General features: G+C 29.9%; 4 protein-coding genes across 4 annotated transcripts; 3 read left to right on the forward strand and 1 right to left on the reverse strand.

Annotated features, from left to right (window-relative positions):
• Positions 1-493: 493 nt before the first annotated feature.
• VNE69_12120 (uncharacterized protein) lies at positions 494-1,213 on the forward strand (the record flags this gene model as incomplete). Its single annotated transcript, XM_065475208.1, has 1 exon — positions 494-1,213. The coding sequence occupies one exon, from the start codon at positions 494-496 to the stop codon at positions 1,211-1,213; it is 720 nt and encodes a 239-aa protein (XP_065331280.1).
• Positions 1,214-10,659: 9,446 nt separating this feature from the next.
• Positions 10,660-11,358, forward strand: VNE69_12121 (uncharacterized protein; the record flags this gene model as incomplete). The annotated part of the gene is made up of 2 exons (XM_065475209.1): positions 10,660-11,106; positions 11,164-11,358. The coding sequence occupies 2 exons, from the start codon at positions 10,660-10,662 to the stop codon at positions 11,356-11,358; spliced, it is 642 nt and encodes a 213-aa protein (XP_065331281.1).
• Positions 11,359-15,515: 4,157 nt separating this feature from the next.
• On the forward strand, positions 15,516-17,024 carry VNE69_12122 (protein sel-1 like protein; the record flags this gene model as incomplete). Its single annotated transcript, XM_065475210.1, has 1 exon — positions 15,516-17,024. One exon carries the CDS (start codon positions 15,516-15,518, stop codon positions 17,022-17,024), a length of 1,509 nt encoding a protein of 502 aa, XP_065331282.1.
• A 3,223-nt stretch (positions 17,025-20,247) lies between these two features.
• Positions 20,248-20,931, reverse strand: VNE69_12123 (pol polyprotein; the record flags this gene model as incomplete). The annotated part of the gene is made up of 1 exon (XM_065475211.1): positions 20,248-20,931. One exon carries the CDS (start codon positions 20,929-20,931, stop codon positions 20,248-20,250), a length of 684 nt encoding a protein of 227 aa, XP_065331283.1.
• Positions 20,932-21,198: the final 267 nt, after the last annotated feature.

The following is a 21,198-nucleotide window of genomic DNA, read 5'->3' on the forward strand; positions in this document are numbered from 1 at the left end:
TAGTCTATTTTATTAATTGACAAAATCAAATTATTTTTACGTAGTATAAATTATTTGTTTTTAATATGATGAGAAAGAATGATCAATTTACATATTCAAAACATAAGTGGTCATTCATAACCACAAGAAAAAAAGTTAAATTTGTTTTATTTGAGCAGAAGAAGCAACACACCTAATAATATGCTTAAATGTATTGTATTTTTTGATAAATTATCATGAGATTTTTTTTTTGTTTGATCAATTTTTTTATGAAAGTGTACAAATTTAGTATTTGATTACCAAAATTAAATGACTGGTAACAACAAAAATTTAAGGTTATTTTTAATGAAAATTTTTATTTTTTGTTTGTTTATTTTAATTTCAAAATATTTAAAATTAATTTTAAACAAATGATATTTATATTTTGGGATAAATACTTGAATATTAAAGATTATATTTAATATTCTAACAATTAATATTTGTTTTACAAAAAAATTCATTGAACCCCTATAATATGTTTTCCTTTTCTACATTACTATTCTTTAATATAAGAAAATTTAATTGTAGCACCGAAAATAATGCGTCCAAAATAACTACTGAAAGCAGTGGAAATTTTGCTAAATGCAAGGAAATACTTTTACAAAAGAATTTTCACCATACCTATCGTAATTTTACTTTGGAAGATGGAAAAAGAATAACAAAAATGGTGTATGATACAAAATTGGAAAAAATCACATTTCCTATTAAAATGCAACTTAGTTGGCCAAAGGCCCCTGACGGTACAGAGTATGAAATTCAGCGGAAAAATTTATTTTTTAATTTATATGCGCATGCTTTACCAGGGATTTCTGATAGAAAGGTACGCTTCGGAAAAAAAGAGGCGGTTCGAATTTTGCTATATGATCTTGGGGACAAAACTAAATTATTATGTGAAGCTTTGTTATGTATGAATTATGCACTTAAAAAAATTAATCAAGAAGAAGTTGAACAAATTATTTATAATCTTGTTGATATCAAATTAAAAGAAAAAAATAATTTAAATTTTGAGCAAGTTTGTAAAAATAATAACTGCGAAAACATTGTCTATGAAATGCAAGCAAATATTAATAGTCAAGGTGGGAATCTACAAAAAAATACCTTTAATATGGGGCGCAACATGCAATCCAATTTGCTATTTATGACTGTTTTAACTGGTTCTTGCTGTATTGCTCCTTATTATATTAAATTTCCCTAGTTAAAATTAAAACATTTATTTTTTTGATTAGTAATTTAATTATAAATTGTTATATATCTCCCATTTTAATAATTATAGCATAATTAAAAATTGAAATTCTGACATAAATTTACAAATTACATTTAGCATTTATAACCTTATCGGTAATAACGTATATAAAATTTTTTGTATACATCAAGCTCTATCTAAAACATATTCACGTTGAATCTCCGTAAAATTAAATATTTATATAAACAATTTAACCTTAATATAAGTAAAAATAAGGTAGTGAAACTTAATTATTTAAGTAGGTTTTTAGGTGCAATATCAATGCAAGCACTTAAATACAATTAATATCGAGAAAGCCATTATAGAATCTTTTCTTTTTTTAACAATACACACAAAAAATGTATTTCAATCAAATTATTTATTTTGCTTAAATCAAATGACGTTTTTTTTTCAATCGGAAAATTATTTTCTTAAAGTACTTAATTATATAATTTTAGTAAAGATTGCAGCATATTAAACATAGTTTTGATATAGAAGTCTAAAAGACATACGAACAGTACATGGACGTTTGTAACCCGGATTGAAAAAATGAAACCGCTTTGAAAATTTATAAAAAGGGAAAAAGATGTCAAAAAAAGACTTGGTAATTTCTTTAAGAAAATAAAAGATGAAGATTTATAGGTTTGTATTAGTTCTTTTATAGGACCAGAGAGACATTAAAAGGTACTCATTGAGCTGTCCTGGTTTGTTCCATGTCTAGGCCACATATTTTCTTTGAAAGAAACCAAAATCTCTCAATCTGTATGGTATTGTTTCTCAGGATCGTTAAAGTTTACGAAATTTATGGCGCAATTTACACTCCTATGCTCAATCCCAGTAATTCGTATAATTCGGCATCATATGCTATCATTGAAAATGATCCCAATAGAACTCTGTTACATATTGTATCCCATCAAGGAGAATAGCCGCATTTCTACTAGTCACAAGACAAGTAAGGCCACGGCGGTTATGCATTATTCAATTCTTTTAAATAACTTTAATTTATTCCTATGGTCAAAAACACTCTAATTTTAGCTAATTTAGTTCTTACCAATTTTGATATTTTTTTATAGGGGTCTTTTCAAATTTCAAAGCGGGTTCGTTTTTCCAGAGCAGATTCATTTTTCCAAAGCAGGTTCCAAACGGCCATGTACCATAAGAACTCATTTTTACATAAAATAACGAGAGTTATGTACCAGATCGTATTGTTTCATAAAAAACACTATCTAACTTTAATAACAAACTAACTACGAAATTTGCTCATCAGTCAATTAAGAAATGAAACAGTCAATTTTATATTCAGTAGAAATTAAACTTAACTTTTTAAAAATAACTCTTTTAGTGATTTATCTGTAACTATTGGATTTAATACAATAAAGTAGTACATTAAAATAAACATACAAGTAAATGATAGCATAATGAGTCAAATAGCATGTTGTGAACTCAAATATTCCGCGTTAAGATCAATACAAAGGTTTTATGTTAAAAAATTGGAAAGTTTTGTAGTAACAATATCTACTAAAAAGCTAGATGACTCTAATTACCGAAGGTTCCGACTTGCAAGATCCACCCCAGAACTCGAATTTACGATTTTTTTAAATAAGAATTTTTATACTATTAAAAGAGATCCACCCCCGTAGGCAAATGCTAAAAATTAATATAAAAAGAAACCCTTTGATATTGGCGTGTTTACCGGAGAGCTTGCCTGTGGCAAGGAAGCATTCAATGATGCTACGGTTTGGAGTGCCGTGAAAACCGGAGTTTAGATAGTTAAAAGAGTAAGATTGTTTATTGTTATAAAAAGAGTTTGGCTTATCTGAATTATAAAAGGGAAAGTGTTTGTTAGTGTTCGAGTGATGTACCATTTCGTTGATGGCATTTCTTTATTTATAATACAGAGTAGCCCATAGAAGCAAATGTGATAGAACTAATCAATAATAGCTGCCCATCATTGATCGTTCCGGCGAAGGATAAGCGTTTTAGTTTCCATTGGTTAATAAAAGAACATGTGGTATAATCCATTATACCACAGATATAATGACTCTTTAAGTTTCCTAGTAATCTGCAACTCGAAAGCAGTCAAACTTATGTTGCCATTGTTTTCACGCAATTTTTGTAATCCTTCTAAGTTTTCTTTTAGCGTATTAGATTTTTTTTCATGGGGTAAAGTTTCAAAAAATTTAAAAGAAATTTCAAATAATTTATATCAATGGAAAAGATCCATGGTCTTTTCTATAAATGAATCTTACAGCTCGGAACCCCCGATAATGACGGCGAAATTCTTCTATAGTTGAATTTTTTCATCATGATGTGTTATCATACGTTATAAAGTAGAAAAAAAAATTATTTATCTCTCCACATACTAGGTCAAATTTTGTCTACGGTTGAAACTTGCTTTTTTATTTTCCTGTTTTTTTATAAATATAACATAATAGTAAAGTTTAATTTTACGTAGCACTGCATACTTGTGGAACCGAACAAACAAGATCCCCTCATATAATAAGTAAAAAAGGATATTGAGTAAATGTTAATATTTGAATGTATTACATTTACACAGTAAAAGGTTTCTGATACACAGCACATAAATGTCAATGTCGAAGAATGTAAACTAAAATGCATGACTTTATGATTTATGTGTTTTAGTATTAGTTATTTGATTTAATCCATATAATATATGTGATTCCGACATATCAATTAGTATTAACAATATAAGTTTAAATAAAAGTTCTATTTTTTTTAAAAAATTTTTAGACCAAGATAATATTATTGTTGAGTTTTATACGCTTCAATGTATAACGAAAAAAATAATACCAAGGTTCTACACACTTTCAAATGTGTTTTTGTGGTGTTACCACCAGAGAGATGGTTATTTTGTAAATAACATTCAATAATGCTTCTCCCTGCATTTAAATTAATTTTAGTAAACTGCTTTTTAATTGCTATTCCCATGTGGGTAATTAGCAGTCCTTTTGTGAGGGGGTAAGTCCTTTGGTGACCTCCCATAATTGTAGAAGTGATTCTTCTTCTCGCTCATCCTTTTTTGTATTTTTTGTGGGTAAACTAAAGAGAAAATATTTATAGCAAAATTTTTCTAGAAAATACGTATGGAAGAAAATAAAAGAAAAATAAAATATTTGGTAAATAATGTGGCGCGCGAGCGTTGACCTCCTAGATTTCAAACCCGTGCAAACGTTGGCCTATGAATTTCCAACCTGTGCAGACGTTGACCTCTATGAATTTCCAACCTGTGCAAGCATTGAACACTAAGTTTTTTTAAGAAAACCTTCTGTCTGTATCATATCTCAATTAGATAATATAAATGCCTTAAAATAGATTCTACCCACGACTTATATACACAGGAGACTCTTAAGCATGCCACTAGACTATATGGCAGAGGTGGGCAAATACTTTAAAGCTGTGGGCCAAAATGAATTTTTTAAAATGTCTCCCGGGCCGGAGGACTATTTCGGCTTTGCTTTACACAAGCGGAAATTTTGGATGAAGTTTTTTCCCTGCGTATTTTTTTAACAAAAATATTAAGTATCATTTCAATTAGAATAAAATATGTCAAGTACCTTCTAAGGAAATATTATTATAAATAAATGGCTATTAGATAGACCACACAATAAAAGGTTTTATTTTGTTACTTATTTATGTCCTAACGATATTAATTATTTGATATTGACACATGGTTATTACAATTTAACATTTATATTGCATCTCTAAATATAATAGTAAAAAAAATTCAAAAAAGAAAAAAACATCAAACGTTAAAATAAATATTTAATGTTAATGCGAAACATGAAATGTCGAATATTCATCCGACATTATTTCTTCAAAATTAGGTTCTAAATCACTTGTAGCAATCCTTAATACCGAGTTTAGATTTCCGTCAGTAATTTGTGGTCGATACTTATTTTTCGTTGAAACCATTAAAGAAAAAGTTCTTTCACAAATATAAGTCAAACCAAATAAAACAAGATGTTTCTGAGCATAGTTTAAAATGTTTGAAATGTTCATTATTTAACGATCCATAGAAAGCACTCAATTCGTTTGAGTGAAAATTTTCTTTTAGTAATTTATTTGATTGTAAGTCAATTAGTTATAGTTGAATTTCAACAGGAGCTTCTTGCACGTCGAAATTGAAAGGATGGCTAATTAATGATAAAGGTTTTTCAATATCTTTGAAATCTTCATTTGAATTCAGAATGCAGGTCTTGTGTTATTGCACTTTATTTACTAAAATCTGTATTTTTTAATGATCCTCGCAGTGCTTGCAATGGGGGAAATGATTTAATAATTTATTATGAAAGTTTTCAGCAAATAAATCGAGTTTTTTCATAAATGCTGTGGTATAATGGATCATACCACATGATATATAAAACCAATAAATACTTAAACGCTGATGCTTCTTCGGAACGATCAGTTATGGTCGACTATTATTGGTCAGCCAAATCTTATTTCTTCCTATTGGTTACCATGTATATAAATAAAGAAATTCCATGAACAAACATGGTACAACATCAGAACAATAACAAGCACTCTTCCTTCTACAAATCAGATAAACAAAACTCTTTATATAACAATAAACAATCTATTCACTCTAACTCTTTTAACTCCGGTTTTCACGGCTATCAAAACCGTAGCATCATTGAATGCTTTCTTGCTACAGGCAAGCTCCCCGGTAAACACGCCAAATGCTTTGACGGTTGAGTGCATATTAAAGCGAATTGGTTTTTACCTTGTAAATTTATATTTAGTTCATTCAAATATTTAACTATATCTACTAAAAAACGAAAAATCGTTTAGCCAAGCCTCATTTTGTAATTCAGGAAAATCTTGTAGTTTTTCTTTTATCGACAAGAATGATACTATTTCATCAAGCAAATATTGAAATCTATGTAAAACTTTACCAATGCTAAGCCATCTCACTTTAGTGTAATATTGAATTTCGTAGTAGTCACTCTCGATTTCTTTCAAAAATTCAAGAAACTGTCGATGATTTAAGGCACGTCCTCGGATAAAATTTACAACTTTGGTCACAACAGTAACGACGTGATTCAATTTCAAAACTTTTCTGCACAGCATTTCTTGGTGAATAATGCAGTGCAAAAATATTATATCGTGTTCTAATTGAAACTTTTTTACTTTGTCGCGAATTCGTTTAAGTAAGCCTATATTTTTCCCTGTTAAACTAGGACAGCCATCCGTAGTGCCGCTTACTATTTTATTCCAAATTAAACTAACTTTAACTAAACACTCTTCAACAGCGAGAAAAAAGTCTTTACCAGTAGTTGTATTTTTCATTGGATGCACACTAAGAAGTTCCTCGCTAATTTCACATTTCTTATTAATGCCGCGAATAAATATTAATAATTGACTTGTATCAGTAATATCGCAGGACTCATCTAGCCAGAGAACAATAGGTAAAATCAGCAATTTTTCTGCTTAGCTGGTCAAGTAAGTTTCCTGAAATATTTTCAATCCGGAGTACTATTGTTCTTCTCGAAAGGCTTAGATTTTTAACAATATGTTTCTTTTCAGGACAACATATCTCCGACACTTGTACCATGCATTGTTTAACAAATTCTGCTTCTGAAAACGGCTTACAGAACTTAGCAATTTTGTGTGCGACAGCATAACTTGCTTTTGTAGTAGATTTTCAGCATCAATTCGTTTGGTAAAAAATTTTTGTTGCTGATTCAAGTTTCTTGTTAACTTTTCAGCTATGTTTTGAAGTTCTTGTAAAGAAAGTGATGCATATTTTTGATGTTTTGTTGTAAAATGCCTGCTTAAATTGTATTCTTTGAAAACAGCAATTGTTTCCTGACAAACTAAACAAATTGCTTTCTTATTAATGTTTGTAAAAAGATATTTTACTGTCCAATCTTCATTGAAGTTTCTGCATTCCAAATCAACTTTTCTTTTTTTAGTTTCTCTCATTTTAAAAGGGCTATAAAAAAATAAGTTAAATAAAAACAATAAAAAAACACCAAAGTTTTAAAAATTTACTTACAAAAAGTCCACTTTTTCAATTTTATATATGCAAACCAATGGTAGATTCGAACTAAAAATAAGTATGCGACCAGAATAAAATAATAATTAACAATACCTGGGCTGCTATCTGCCGTCCCCCAAACATTGAGAGGCTAAGAGGAGTGCAGCATATGTCGTCCACACATGCATTTTAAACCTAGCGCGATCTACTTTGTGTTCGATGAAAACCCCGCCATGCGAGCGACCCGCATCGTTCACACTAGTGTAATCAGCCAAACGCTTATTTTATTTCGCCTATTATATATACAGTTCGCATACTAATAATGTTTATGTCAACAAAATCTCATAAGAGTTTTAAAAAAATTGCGTTAGAATTTTTCAGCGGGCCGGATAAAATTAGCAAAAGGGCCGGATCCGGCCCGCGGGCCGGCTTTTGCCCACCTCTGCTATATGGCATACTTAAAAAACATAAATATTTCCAATAAAAAACACTTGAATTATTCAATTTGATAAATAAAATGATTTTTTATGCCTGGAAAATGATTCTACCCCACCAGAAATGCTGTTGATTATGATAATTTAACATTAATTTTACAAGGCAAGGATAATGAAGTTGTTTTAGAAAAGCATCAAAAAGCTGTCTATTCCCTTCTTATAGATGGGGCATTATATTAAGGGATGAGGTTAATGGAAGCCATCTAAAGCTTTTCATAGTGAACAGCTTAAAGCCATGGAAGTTGAATGAAGAGCTTCCAACTGGCTTCTTCACAGGGCGTTAACAGATTTATAGCATCATGCAATAAGGTTTTTTCTAAATTCCTAGGGACATTACTAGAATAGTCGTCTCCGAATGTATCGTATGTGGACAATCGCAACCGTTAAAAAATTAAGAGCGCCAAATTCATATTACGGCCTCTAAACCAATGGAACTAATTATGATCGATTTAATCAATATGACGCGCTATAAAAAGTTAATCAATGGGTATTGTTGGATTTCGACAATAATTGATGTGTAATCTAAGTTTACCTGGGCCTTTCCATTAAAGAGTAAAACGAGGGGTAGAGGTTACAGAAAACCTAAAATTTTTATTATACAATAAGACTGGTCCTCCCAAGATCCTTCAAATCGATAATAAAAAGGATTTCTGCAATTTCCATATAAATAAACTTTGTTATTGTTCAAAAACATAGTAAATCGCTCACCCACAATCAAACGGGCAAATAGAAAGGTTCAACCAAACTTTAACTCACACTATTTAATAACATGTTTTTGAAGAAGATTTGATTGCTGTTGGCAATTCTAAAACCAAAGATGAAAAGTAATGGCTTAATGATCTTAATAAGGTCGTATACCACTATAATTTAGTCAAACATAGTGCGACAAAGCAGATTTTATTTAACTTATTTTTAAAAATACCAGAATTATAATCTGTTTTTGCCCTGGATGGCAACGAGTCTTTGGATGATAGCATGAAAGAAGTTGAATTGATGATTGATTCAGAAAATAAAAATGAAGTTGTGATTAGTGTTCTTGAAGAAAAAACAGAAACTAGTTCAGTTGATCCAAATTTCCTTGCAAGAATGGATCAGTATTCATTGGTCCATATCTCTAAATGTACTTATGAAATTTGGGACAAGGCAATTGTAGCTAGAGACTTTGATAATAATTATAAAACAAAAAACTAAAATTATCTATTTTTTTCTAAAGAAGTTACAATTACAAAAATTCTCTCAAACAACAGAGTGAAATGTAAAACTGAAGAAGGTACACAGATTTCCCCATGTCTAGGCTTAAAAAACTTAATATTAAACATCGATTATAAAAAGTTTTTTGTCTTCTTTTTATTTTTTATTATTTTTACTTTCTGTTGGGAGGGGTCAACGCTTGCGCGCCACAAATAATTCCTATTTTTTTTTTTATAGCATGTTATTATTCACATTCTAGTATTTATTTAAAACACATACAATATATAAAATTTTTTATCTCTATATATTACTGTATAGTTACATTTACAATATTCCATTATGTAAAAGTTAATAGTGTTTTGATATATTAACTATAAATGTCAATTATAAATTAATAGTTCGTCAAAACTTCGTCGATATATTAAAAAGATTTTTTCTTTTTGCATGAAAAATATATTGTGATAATTTTTATAAAAAATGTAGTTCAGAATATAAATTTTAGAGATTTCGTTTGGCAATATACAAGATAAGTTTCAAAATCTCGAAAATGGTTTTGTTAGTTAAACCTAAAGAACCCGGGAACAATTATGGTTAAATAATAATATAATTGTTTTTCTAGAAAGAGATTAGTATGGTCTAAAATACATTTTTTTTATATTTATTGAATTAAATTTCAATATAACATTTAAATATTGTAGACTGACGATACCATAAAAAGCTAAAATTTTGTTGTGTCAATTAAATCTCCACATAATATAATTTTTACTATAATAATTATTGATTTTCGTTGACAATTATCTATAATAAACTCTGAATTTAATCCATACAACTGCGGCTAAACACAAATTCTACATCAGTGAATATTGTATTTACAAAGTCAAACTGAAGTATTCTTTACACAGATGTAATGGTTTTAAAGTTCTGCACTTTTAACATGTTCTTTTTCTTAACTAAGTTATATTTAATAATTTAAACCCCAGATTAAGCTTCATAATTTTAATATGTACTTATTGAAACAATTTATACCATAACTTAGACTAAGAATGATGATTTTGTGCCAATTTCTTCTTGAAATTTAAATATCTAATTTATATATTGCGTGTATTTCACATACAATTTACTTATTTGTTTTTACTATTGGCTATATTAGTATTTGTATCAGCATACAGTTACATAAGATTTATTTATGTATATTAATTTTATAAAATGCTTAACTCTTTTTAGCTAGATAGGTTTTATATTCATGCAATCGTTTTATATTTACGTATTGTGGATAGTATATTATGAACGATACGCACGATATCAATTATAATAACTAAAACAGTGTGTTTACTCTGCTTTTACTTTTTAATTAGAAGCTAAATTTTATTAAAGATAGGTACGCGAAAGAAATATTTCGTATTAAATCATATATAGCAGCATTATTGGTGACGGGGTGCAATATAAAGATTAAAGTTTTGTTTTTTTTACAAATGCCTTTAATATCTTAAATGTAAATTTAATATCAAAAATAGTCGAGTGGTAATCCAATTATTTGCAGATCTATAACAATTTTTTAAAAAATCATACTAGTCAATTATTAATCAAAATATCATGATTGTGCTGATATGACTCATAAAATAAGCTAAATTAAAAATAAAACATTCACTAGTTTGTTTAATATCCTAATTTACATATTTGAAAGTTCCAAACAATTAATTTAATTTATTAAAATAAATTAGAACTGGTGCCTTAAGATGTTAATATTTACCTTGATATTTATTTTAAATATAAAAAAGGTAATGACAAACTCCGAAGATGATTCTTCATTTGAAAAAATTGAATTTACGAATGAAGAACTAAAAAAGTGTTGTAAAATACTTTTTCATCCAGATGTCGAACCATTTTATCATAAAGTTGATTTCTATGAAGGAAGAACAATGGAAAAAATTATCTTTGAAGCTATTATAGATAAATTGAATTTTCCTATGAAAAGTAAATATAATTGGCCTGCAGCTTCTAACACGACAGATTATGAGATTTTAAAAGAAGATGTTACATTTTCAACATATCGGAAAAGTTTGAATATTTTTGATATTAACAAGGTTCGTCACGGGAAAGAAGCAGCGCTTTATGTTTTATTTAGATCTATCTTACATCATCTTTTAAGTTTTTATAGAACTATGAGGTGTATTCATGTTAAAGTGAAAAAGATAAACAATGAAAAGATGCGTATAATAGTTAATAAGTTAAAAGATTAGAAAATGAATGAACATTATGGTTATCAAGTATTAAGAGTGTTTAATAAAAAAGATTTTAAAAAAATTGCAGAAGAAATTAATCAGAGTTTAGGAGAAGATGCAATTATGATAAAAGATGATATTAATTTACAATATAAGAAGATGAATGCCTCTCATAATATAACAAACTCTTATGGGGCCTTTGAATTGGAATAAAAATATTTTGTTTATTGTTTTTTACTCATTAATAAGAAGTCATTTGATGTATTTATTTAAATAAAAAAATGTTTATTACTTGAGTATAAACATGGATTAAAAAATCATAAAATACAATTAAATCTCACAAGAAAGCTAGGGTTCGGTTTTCACTTATAAGAAATCTCTTTTTAATCAGATTATGAAAATAAATATATAAGATAATGAGATTTGATGAATCAATTTATAATTAATCTTAAATAGATATAGTACAGCTTTACCCGGTATCGCTCATGAGATTTTTCTCTTCACAGACTTTAGCTTCTGTGGAGTAATTTATGTTTTTTCGACTCCGAATTTTCAGCTTCATTCATCTTTGCCAACACCACTTCTTTAACAGCCGCCATATTCGCAAGTGTGCTTATTGCTCTAGCCACTTCTTCTTCTCTGCATCCTCCTGATCGTATCCTCGTCGTCGTTCCTAAGAGAAGGACTCTAGAGTCTTCTTCTGCACAATAGATTGAATATATGCTTCCAGAGAAGGTGGATTTCCAGCTCCCTGATGTACTTTCTGTAATATTTGGTCACCACTCCATCCCATGTCATTACATAAGGAACTATTCTTGTCCGGGATTTATGTATTAGTCCCAGTTCATTCGCAAGAAGGTCATATTTTCTTAGTTTTTCATTCTCAACTATAGTAAGTCGGTCCTGGTTGGTTATACCAACTTCAACTATCAAAATTTCTTTCTTCTTCTTGTCAAACACAAGAATATCTTGTTTATTATGGGTCCCCTTTATATTGGTTGATATTCTCGTATCTACTCTTATCTTCGCACAGTTATTTTACAAGATCTCTTGTACTGAAGGGCCTCGTATTTTCTTGCTCTCCTTAAACCCATATTTAATGCATAGTAAGAGAAGGATGCATCTAACTACCTCATTGTGTCTTTCATATAACAAAAAACAACATTAGATCACACAAGTTAGTTATATTATCCACGGTCTTCCTATGAGATCAACAATGGGGACATTGTCCCTCTTGTACAGAAAACATTTCTATCCTGAAGAAAGCAGCAAATTGCTTCGGATATAGCCTGATTGTTCCATTACGCCAGGTAGAAGGGCCTATAATGCTTTCTATATTATTAATCCTAGCTTAAACAACTTTCCATGGTTTTAACATATGTTAATTTTGTTGTAAAGCGCTTCTTTCTAGAATTTTATCAGCACCTTCTGGGTTATACCTACTACAAATCTATGCCTAACTCTAGAATACTCGTTAATAATAAACGTGAGATTGCTTTTCCGCTTTTACTTTAAGTATCGCTGCCTATCTTAGTAAGCTATTTTTAGACGCATCTAATGTTTTATATATATATATATATATATATATATATTCAAGAATATTTTCGCTTCTATCTTCGAACTTATGAGGCCTCTTCTAATTTAGGATCTAGGAAGGTATAGTCTTTCCTTGCAGTCTGTATGTAGCTGGAGCTTACACTTAATACGTACCTGTCAGTTATCAAAATCGAGACTTTTGAAATCCATTAAATCCAATTATAAAAGACCTACATGATAGTTTATTACTGATATAGCATGCTTATTATTAGATCAAATCATATTATTACCATTTAATTGTTTCTTGCACAGTTTTTCAACCCTCTGTAGCATCTCATTTCTTACTTTTTCAAAAGCCTCTCTTTTGACAGCACTAGAGGCATCTTCTGTTATTCCAAGGTATTTGTATTCTTGATGTTATTCTAGTATTATTGAATCTTTACTGCAATCATTAAGTTAGTTGCAGACTTAAGTCTGTTCATTTTTAAACCTACAGTCGGAAAAAACTTTTTAGTTTCCCCATTCATCAGTTTTAGAACGACATCGTTCTCTGCAAGGAGTCTCCGATCATCAATAAAAAAGGATGATACCTTACATAAATACTTTTGTAGATCTGTATCCCTAATTTTTGGTAAATTGAATTAAGTTTCCTGCTCAACGGGCCCATATTTTGCAAACAAAAGCGGCGAAGATGAATTGCCTTGTAATATGCCTTTTTCGATCTTTTATTTATTTTCGTTTTCAATCCTGATTTTATCTCAATGTGCCAACTATTAACCGTGACTTCGGAGAAATTACTTATTCGCCGAGGGAGATTTAATTTGCTAAGACACTTTAATAGATAAGAATGGTTTGACGGAGTCGTAGTCTTCCTTTACATCCATCCACATATCTTCAGCTTGTTTTTATGTTCCTAATTGACTGCTATATTAATCATAGCTTGTTCTTTTGCTCCTTGGACTTGCTAATTGTCCCTAGTTGGTTCTCTGCTAGTAGCCCCCTACTTTCTATAATTAGCTACATTACTTTTGTAGTGCATTTCGTTGTAAGCTTGTAGAGGTTCGACATACAGGCAATAGGGCTGAAGTCATTTCCACTGTGGGGGTACCTTTGGGTATTAAATAAGTAATCCCCTTGTAGAACCAAGCTTCGGGTTCTTTCCCATCCAGGCATACTTCCTTAACAATCTTGTAAAGGAATGGGTGTATAGCTTCACCCTTCTTAATAAAGAAATTGAAGATTTTATCACAACCTGCAGCCTTCCAATTTGGTAAATATTAAATAATATCTACAAATTCTTGCAAGGTTGGGGAAGTGATCTGATATTGGCTATCAGGAATGTATTCTAGAAGATACTCCTCGAAACTATTGCAGTCTTCGGATTGCTCTTTCTTATTCCACATGGTAGACCAGAATGAACTAATATCTTCTTTGCTTACATCATGATTAACCTCATTGGCACACTTGAGTTTTCTATAGAAATTGCTTCTAAATAGCTCAAAGTTTCGATTTTCACGCCTATACTCTCTGCGTCGGTCTGCGACCTCTAGCTTCCTTGAGTATATGGCTTTCCTCTCGTTGAGTATAGCATAGCTTCAGAAGTATCTCGGTGTTAACATGCAAGCATGTTGAGTTCCCGTATCACCTTCTTGACTTCACGCTTTTCCTCATTGAGAGTTTATCAAAAGCCCGGGCTTTTTTGATAAGCACTGCCTTGTCTTCGATCTCAGTGTTCTTTTTCAAGATACTTTATTTCCAAGACGAAGGTTTAGGCTTCTTACTGGCCATTTACTGATAGCAGATCTGTGCAGCTTGCAGTATCCTTGCCATCTCTGTCATGTTATGAGGGGGGTGGGATCTATCGTACTATCTACCGCCTTGACTGTAGCATCAAGTTTCAACAGATCAACTTCAAAGAAGAAATCTTCCTCGTTCTTTCTACCTGGTCCACACATGTATGGATACAACTAAGTTTCTCCAAGAACAATTTTTGTGCTTTTAGGAAGAGCTCGGTTTCAAAGAGACTATCCCCTTCTTTCGAATAAGTTTCGGTCTTTCTTTTTTTGGTAATATTCATTAAGAATTCCCGGGCCGTCATTTGTCTACCGCTATTACTAGTGAGCGCTTTCTTCTCTTTGCCCTTGAATTCTAGTGAACTCATGTTAGACCCAAATTTTTCACAGAAGAACTCGGTAGCTTTATTCCATCCTACTCTTGGCATTCTACCAAATCTATTTATGATTTATAAAAATACTTTTTGGATACTCTTTTTCATTCTTTCGGTACTCATAAATTGATTAGACACACTAGTGTGTTCTGGCACCTGTTATTATAATTCCGTGTCTACTTTTCCCCTTTTGCTTCGAGACTTGTTTTGTAGTTGTTTCCTCTTCGTCTTTACCCAAAATAAGAATATCACTATAAAAGTATATACCAATTTTTCGATGAATTGATGGTTTGGTGAATTCTCCCAAAACCGTAAATATGTAATGCATTTTTCTATATCTCAAGGGTATTTTTTTTCTAGTTGTTGGTTAATGTAAATGGGGCTCAAAGGGAAATCTCTTTTTATAATAAACCAACTATTAAAAAAAATTAAAAAAGTCGGAAAGTGTTAACGATAGAAATTTAATTTAAAATCGTTTTTTGCATCCAATTGGACATTTTTTTGTTGTTTTTAAAAACATAAGTACCTAGTGATTATGGTACTCCACCTGCTCCTCCTTTGTTTGCACTTCGTTTTTTTGGTTCAAAAAAAACAAGGTGAACATCCTCTGATAAAGTGCGATATTCGGGCATCTATACCCAAAGAAAAATTTATGCCAAACAGGGGCATGAAAATATTATTGATTTTTCTAAATTCAATATTTTCTTCCTCACTTGAGGATGTAGTCTTAAAAGAAGGGAATATCGTCAAAGGAATAAATATGTTAGAAAACCTTCAAAGTGATGAAGATTATCTTATTTCTTACATACTCAAGAAATATTTTATGCCAGAGAATGAATCCTCCACTCTCAATGAAAATGATAAAATTCTGGATTTGTTGATGACTGATAAATACATGAGACTTGTTTATTCTTCTCTTGTATTAAGTTCAGATGGGATGTATGCATCTTATTTTTATATTTGTAATTTGGTAGTAGAAATTTGTAGAAAATGTTATTTTCGATATTTAGAAAATGGATATGATTTCATACCAAAAGTTTATTATAAAAATAAAGAAGAGAATTATAAAAATCTTCTTATTATGGCAAGAAATAGAGATCCTAAGAGTATAAAATTATATTTTGAATATTTGTCCAATAAGAAAATTGATCTTAAAGGCCAAATTTCTCTTCCTGAATATTTGGCTTCTAAGGGACAAGCCAAAGCCTTTGGCTACTTAGGAGAAGCGTATTTTTATGGAGTCGGAGTTAAGAAATCTTTAGATAGATCGCTTAACTATTTTATTAAGGGCAAGGATCTAGGCACGGATTATATTTCTTACAATGGCATAGGGAAAATATTAATGTCCAATGAATACAAAGATTTTCATGGAGCTAAAGAGCATTTTGATGTTATTTTCGATAGTAATTTCAACGAGACAAATTTCCGACTATACTTATTGTATAAGAATCATTTTAAGATAGAGACTTATGCTTCTTATTATTTGTCTAGGTCTGTTTCCGCGGGCTATTTGCCCGCTATCTTTATAGACGGCAGAAATTATTATAAGAAAAAAGACTACAAGTCTGCACTCATTAGACTTGAGCCTATATTAGAATATGACGAGACTGTAATGGATCTACAAAATAAAGCGTATGAAAAATATAAAAATAGAAAGTACATGTCTTGTCTCATGTATCTACTCATGACAATAGAAATGGGCTCTGAGTCAAGCTTGGAAAATGCGATATATTTATTAGAAAATTGTAAAATAACGAAAGACGAGAATATTAGAGATTTATTAGATATAATATTGTTTAGATTGTATTTGAAACATGAGAAGACTTCTCTGTCATATATTAATCGTATAGGAGACTGTTACTATTATGGTAAGGGAGTAAAGCAGTCTTATAAGACCGCCTTCGCCTATTATTTGACCTCTGGTTCATTAAACAATACAGAAGGCTTAATTAGCTTATACTTCGCCTATACGCAGGGAATTGGCACTAAGAAAGATATGATGAAAGGATATAAATGTATAAAAAAGATACAAATTAATGATAATAATTATATACTGAAGTTGTATATCTATATAATTTTTATAATAAGATTTCTACTAAATAGTTATATTATTGGGACTGTGTTGACTTGTTACATAACCTACAGAATCTACGATAAGCTTATTTTTAAACAATAAATCAAGCATTAAATAAAAAAACAAAATATATTTATATATTGATTTGAGTTATTAAATAACAAAAAAATATTATTATATTAATTTGAGCGATGTAAAATATGTTTTTACACTAAAATGATGTTATAAAAAAAAACCGAAAGCAATTAGTCGAACAATTAAAATATATATTTTTATTAGAATTTTCATTACATAAAAGATTATCTCCTATAATATACAAGGGTACATGACCGTTTGGAACCCGCTGTGGGAAAATGAACCCGCTTTAAGAAAATAAAACCCTCCTCTAATTTTAAAGGACCCCTCTTTAAAAAAATGGCAAAATTCGCAAAATTAAAGTTTGTTGATTCTGATGAGGTTTTTAGTGATGAAATGTATTTATACATGGAATACAAAGTAAGTTTATTTTGGAAACATTTGATGCTGAATCAGCATGCGCCTTGCTCGTTTCTGTAACTAGTAGAATGCTGCCTTTTCCTTGAGGTAATACAAGATAATGTATAACCTATTTCTATTATGATCTCTAATCAATTGGTAGCATATGATGCCACATTAGACAAGCAAAGGAATGGAGCACAATACTATGAACCACTTTATCAATGCGGCAACCCCTTGTGATTTTGAGTCACAATACCAAATAATTTAGTTGGTTTTAGCCCATTTCTATAAGAGATATTCGATCTAGATATAAACAAAGAAGAACACTATGAGTACCTTTTACAGTCCCACTGGGCTTTCCAAATTCCCAAAAATCACGGATAAATTGTCTTCTGTCACTATTTAAAATAAATTATCAAGTCCCTTTTTTATAATTTTTTTATTTTTTCCCTGTTTTTTTGAATTTTTCAAAGCGGGTTCCAAACGGTCATGTACCATTAATTTTATTTTGTGTAAAGTTTTGTTCAAAGGATAAATTTACTGACAAGAATAAAGGAACTGTTGTTTATCATGGTCAGTTCTTATTTCAACGGCAATCATAGTTATCTATGCGGAGCAGTAAATCCTAATCTTGAACACATTATTGTAAATCATTCATTAAATTTATCAATGAAATGGATTCTACACTAATAACATTTTTAATTTTTGGTCTAGTATGAAATCGAAATGATTATACAACGCGGAATAAAGAGTTTATCAATTCATAGCTCATAGATAACACTTTAAAAAATCTTAAAATCATGTAAGTTGAATTAGGAAATGGATGTTTACTATTGATTTTATTAAATTTAACTTTATTTTTTTTTGCTGCTCCGTTTTTATAGAATCGTAAAACTGAGAAGCACTACAATCTCTAGATTTTTTTGTATGTTTTTTCATTTTGTGTCCTCGAGAGGCTTTTGATACATGATATCAAATTTGCACTCTTTCTTTATATAATTGTAAATTTTATTAAATTCATAAGAGGTGTCCTTAGCCCAGTGGTAGAAGGCGATGCTTTCAACATGCAATGGCTGGATTCTATTCCCAGAGCCACCAAAATTTTTTCTTTTTTCTATGATTCAGTTTGAACAACTTAGATGATGAAAATATCCAAGATAATCATTAAGTTGATTCAATGAAACTTGTGTGTATCAAGCCAATATTGGATTAACATCTAGTGTAGAAACGCACCCTAAGGCCGAAAAAACAGTATCACACTTATGGGGACTTAAAGATACATAAAAGTATTTTAATGGGTACGCCTAGTTGAATCCAAAGCTGTTGCACTCAAGAGTGGGGTCTTAAAGCTAACTAAGAGACTAGACGAAGTAGGGCAATAGAAGGTCTCGTGGACCCTATCCTACAAGATTCTGTAACACGGTTGCCGAAATTAGTAGGAGACTGGTGGTCAACGCAGCCCATTAAAAAATGCCGTGCTGGTTATGTGATCGTGTAAGGAGCCGTGTGTGCAATACAGGTGATTGTAGGGACCTTTGAGTTAGTACGATGATGTCTCTCCTCGGGTTATAGATAACAATCTCCGTTAAGTATATCCGCTGTGAGATCACTTAGGACGCGATATGAGGTATAAATGGAAAGTGTTCCCCTGGAGCTAAAGTATAATGGATACGGCAAAGCTTGTTGTTCGTAAGAAGATGGGGTAGTTTTAATGAATAAGAATCTCGCAGTACTAATTGGATTAGGATCACACTTAAATCCCCCTGGCCCCTATGTGAGGGTTCTCCCAGCCTCTTACTTCCAAAGGAAGAAAAATTTAATTCATAAGTTTATAATTTTGTACAAATTCTCTTAAAATATTTATATAATATATTACAATCTAAAAATTTTTAGAGAAATACATGGCGATTTTTTTTTCAATGCAAAATACAAAAGACTTCGATTATACCACATACGAAAGATATACATATTAAAAGGACATTAATAATTTTATGAAGACTAAATCCGTAATAAGACGTGTTTTTGTTATTGTCAATGCAGGTTGCACGAGAACACATTATAATAGTCTTTGATTAACCCAAAGAGAATAAATAAAAGACTACGTGTTTCTTGTGAAAAATATTAAATCGGGTTTATCATTATACTAAAATACAATAATTGTATTGTGTTTGTAAAAACTATGTGTCTTTTAAACCTATGATAAAATTGAGAATATCAATTTTCCGTATAATTTCAATCTTTGGTTTCTTATATTCTATTATTAGTTTCTCGCTGTTTCTGATAACATGTCAACAAATTATTTTTAAAAAAAATTAATCTTCTCAAATGTTTTCAGATATTTGAGTATATATTTAAAGCTTTCCCTTATCGTTCGAGGACAAAATTTCTGATTATTTAATTTTTTTTTAATAGAAACGAATATTTAATTGTTTTAATTGCAAATTTTTTAAAAAATATGACGTTGAAATTATATTTAAATAAAAATTAATAGCTTGTTGTAAAGATTTTTAAATATATTAGGTAAATTTTATAAAGTTTTGTTTTCAATATTAATATAATTGTTCAGGAAAATAAATAATAATAAAAGATTGCAAAAAACATTCTTACCTACAAAACTAGTCGAAAGTTGCTCTGTGAAATTTTTTTTAAATTTTGATTATTGTGGTGCGTTTTTCATACTACAAAAGCTAGAAATTTTCTGAATTAAATGTAGGATATAATAGTTAGCGCAATATTTTATTTTTATCCGGTATTTTACTTTACTATGAATTTTTTTAATTAATACTGTATATATTATAAAACAAAAAAAAAGATAAAATTTGGTTTTTGCTTCATAATAAATTTTTTATTAATTATTTTCTAAATCAATAATATTATCATATGGCGTTATCCCCTTTTCTTTACTAAATTCCATTATAGGAGAAGATTCTGTAGTTGGCTTAATATTAAATCTAATATCTTCTCCATCGAGTATTTTTTTAATGATTTCTTTATAATATCCTGTTTTAAATACTTTTTTTACTTCATGGCTAGTTTCTTTTTCCATTTTTATATTCATGTAAGAAGAAATCCCATTTTCTAATTCACTCTTATCAATTGTAAATACATTAAAATTCAAACATAAAAGACCTCTATAAAGTCTTTTTGTTTTTTCTCCTAGAAAATAAAGTAACTCACAAATCATTTTCTCTTTCCCAACGTAGCCATTTAGATCTAGATTTTCATTTAGTGAATGCCAATATGGTGTAAATTCCAATTCTTCAAGGTTAATTGCTTCCTCCCTTTCATCAACCTTTACCTTAATGGGAAATTTTAACTTCGTCAGAAGGGAATTATAAATCACTCTTGCTATTTCTTCGTCTTTTTTTATACTATAATCCTGGTATATAAAATCAGGTTTATCCATAAATAATAATTCTGCACATTCCATTATTTCATTTTTTTTCGAATTTAAATATTGTAGTTCAGTATTTTTTCTTGTTTCTTGATAATTTCTAAATATATATCCTAGATATAAAATAAAAACGACCATTAAAGTATGCATTAACATCCTGGGAGGATAAAAAAATAATTTTTAAGTTTAGTTTTCAAGCACAGTATCATGGCTAAAGAGAACTTACAGCCCCCGCATTTGAGGCGCTACGATTTTTTTTTTCGAACCCCAAAAATGAAGTGTAAAAAAAGGAGGAGCAAAGAAGAGACAAAAATTACTAAGCACTTATTACATTAAAAACAATAAATAAATATATGATTTTATACAAAAATTAATTTTAAATTTAGTTATAATAATCATTTGAAG

The sequence above is a fragment of the Vairimorpha necatrix genome, chromosome 12 (genome assembly GCF_036630325.1).
Source record: "Vairimorpha necatrix chromosome 12, complete sequence".
Lineage (NCBI taxonomy): Eukaryota > Fungi > Microsporidia > Nosematidae > Vairimorpha > Vairimorpha necatrix.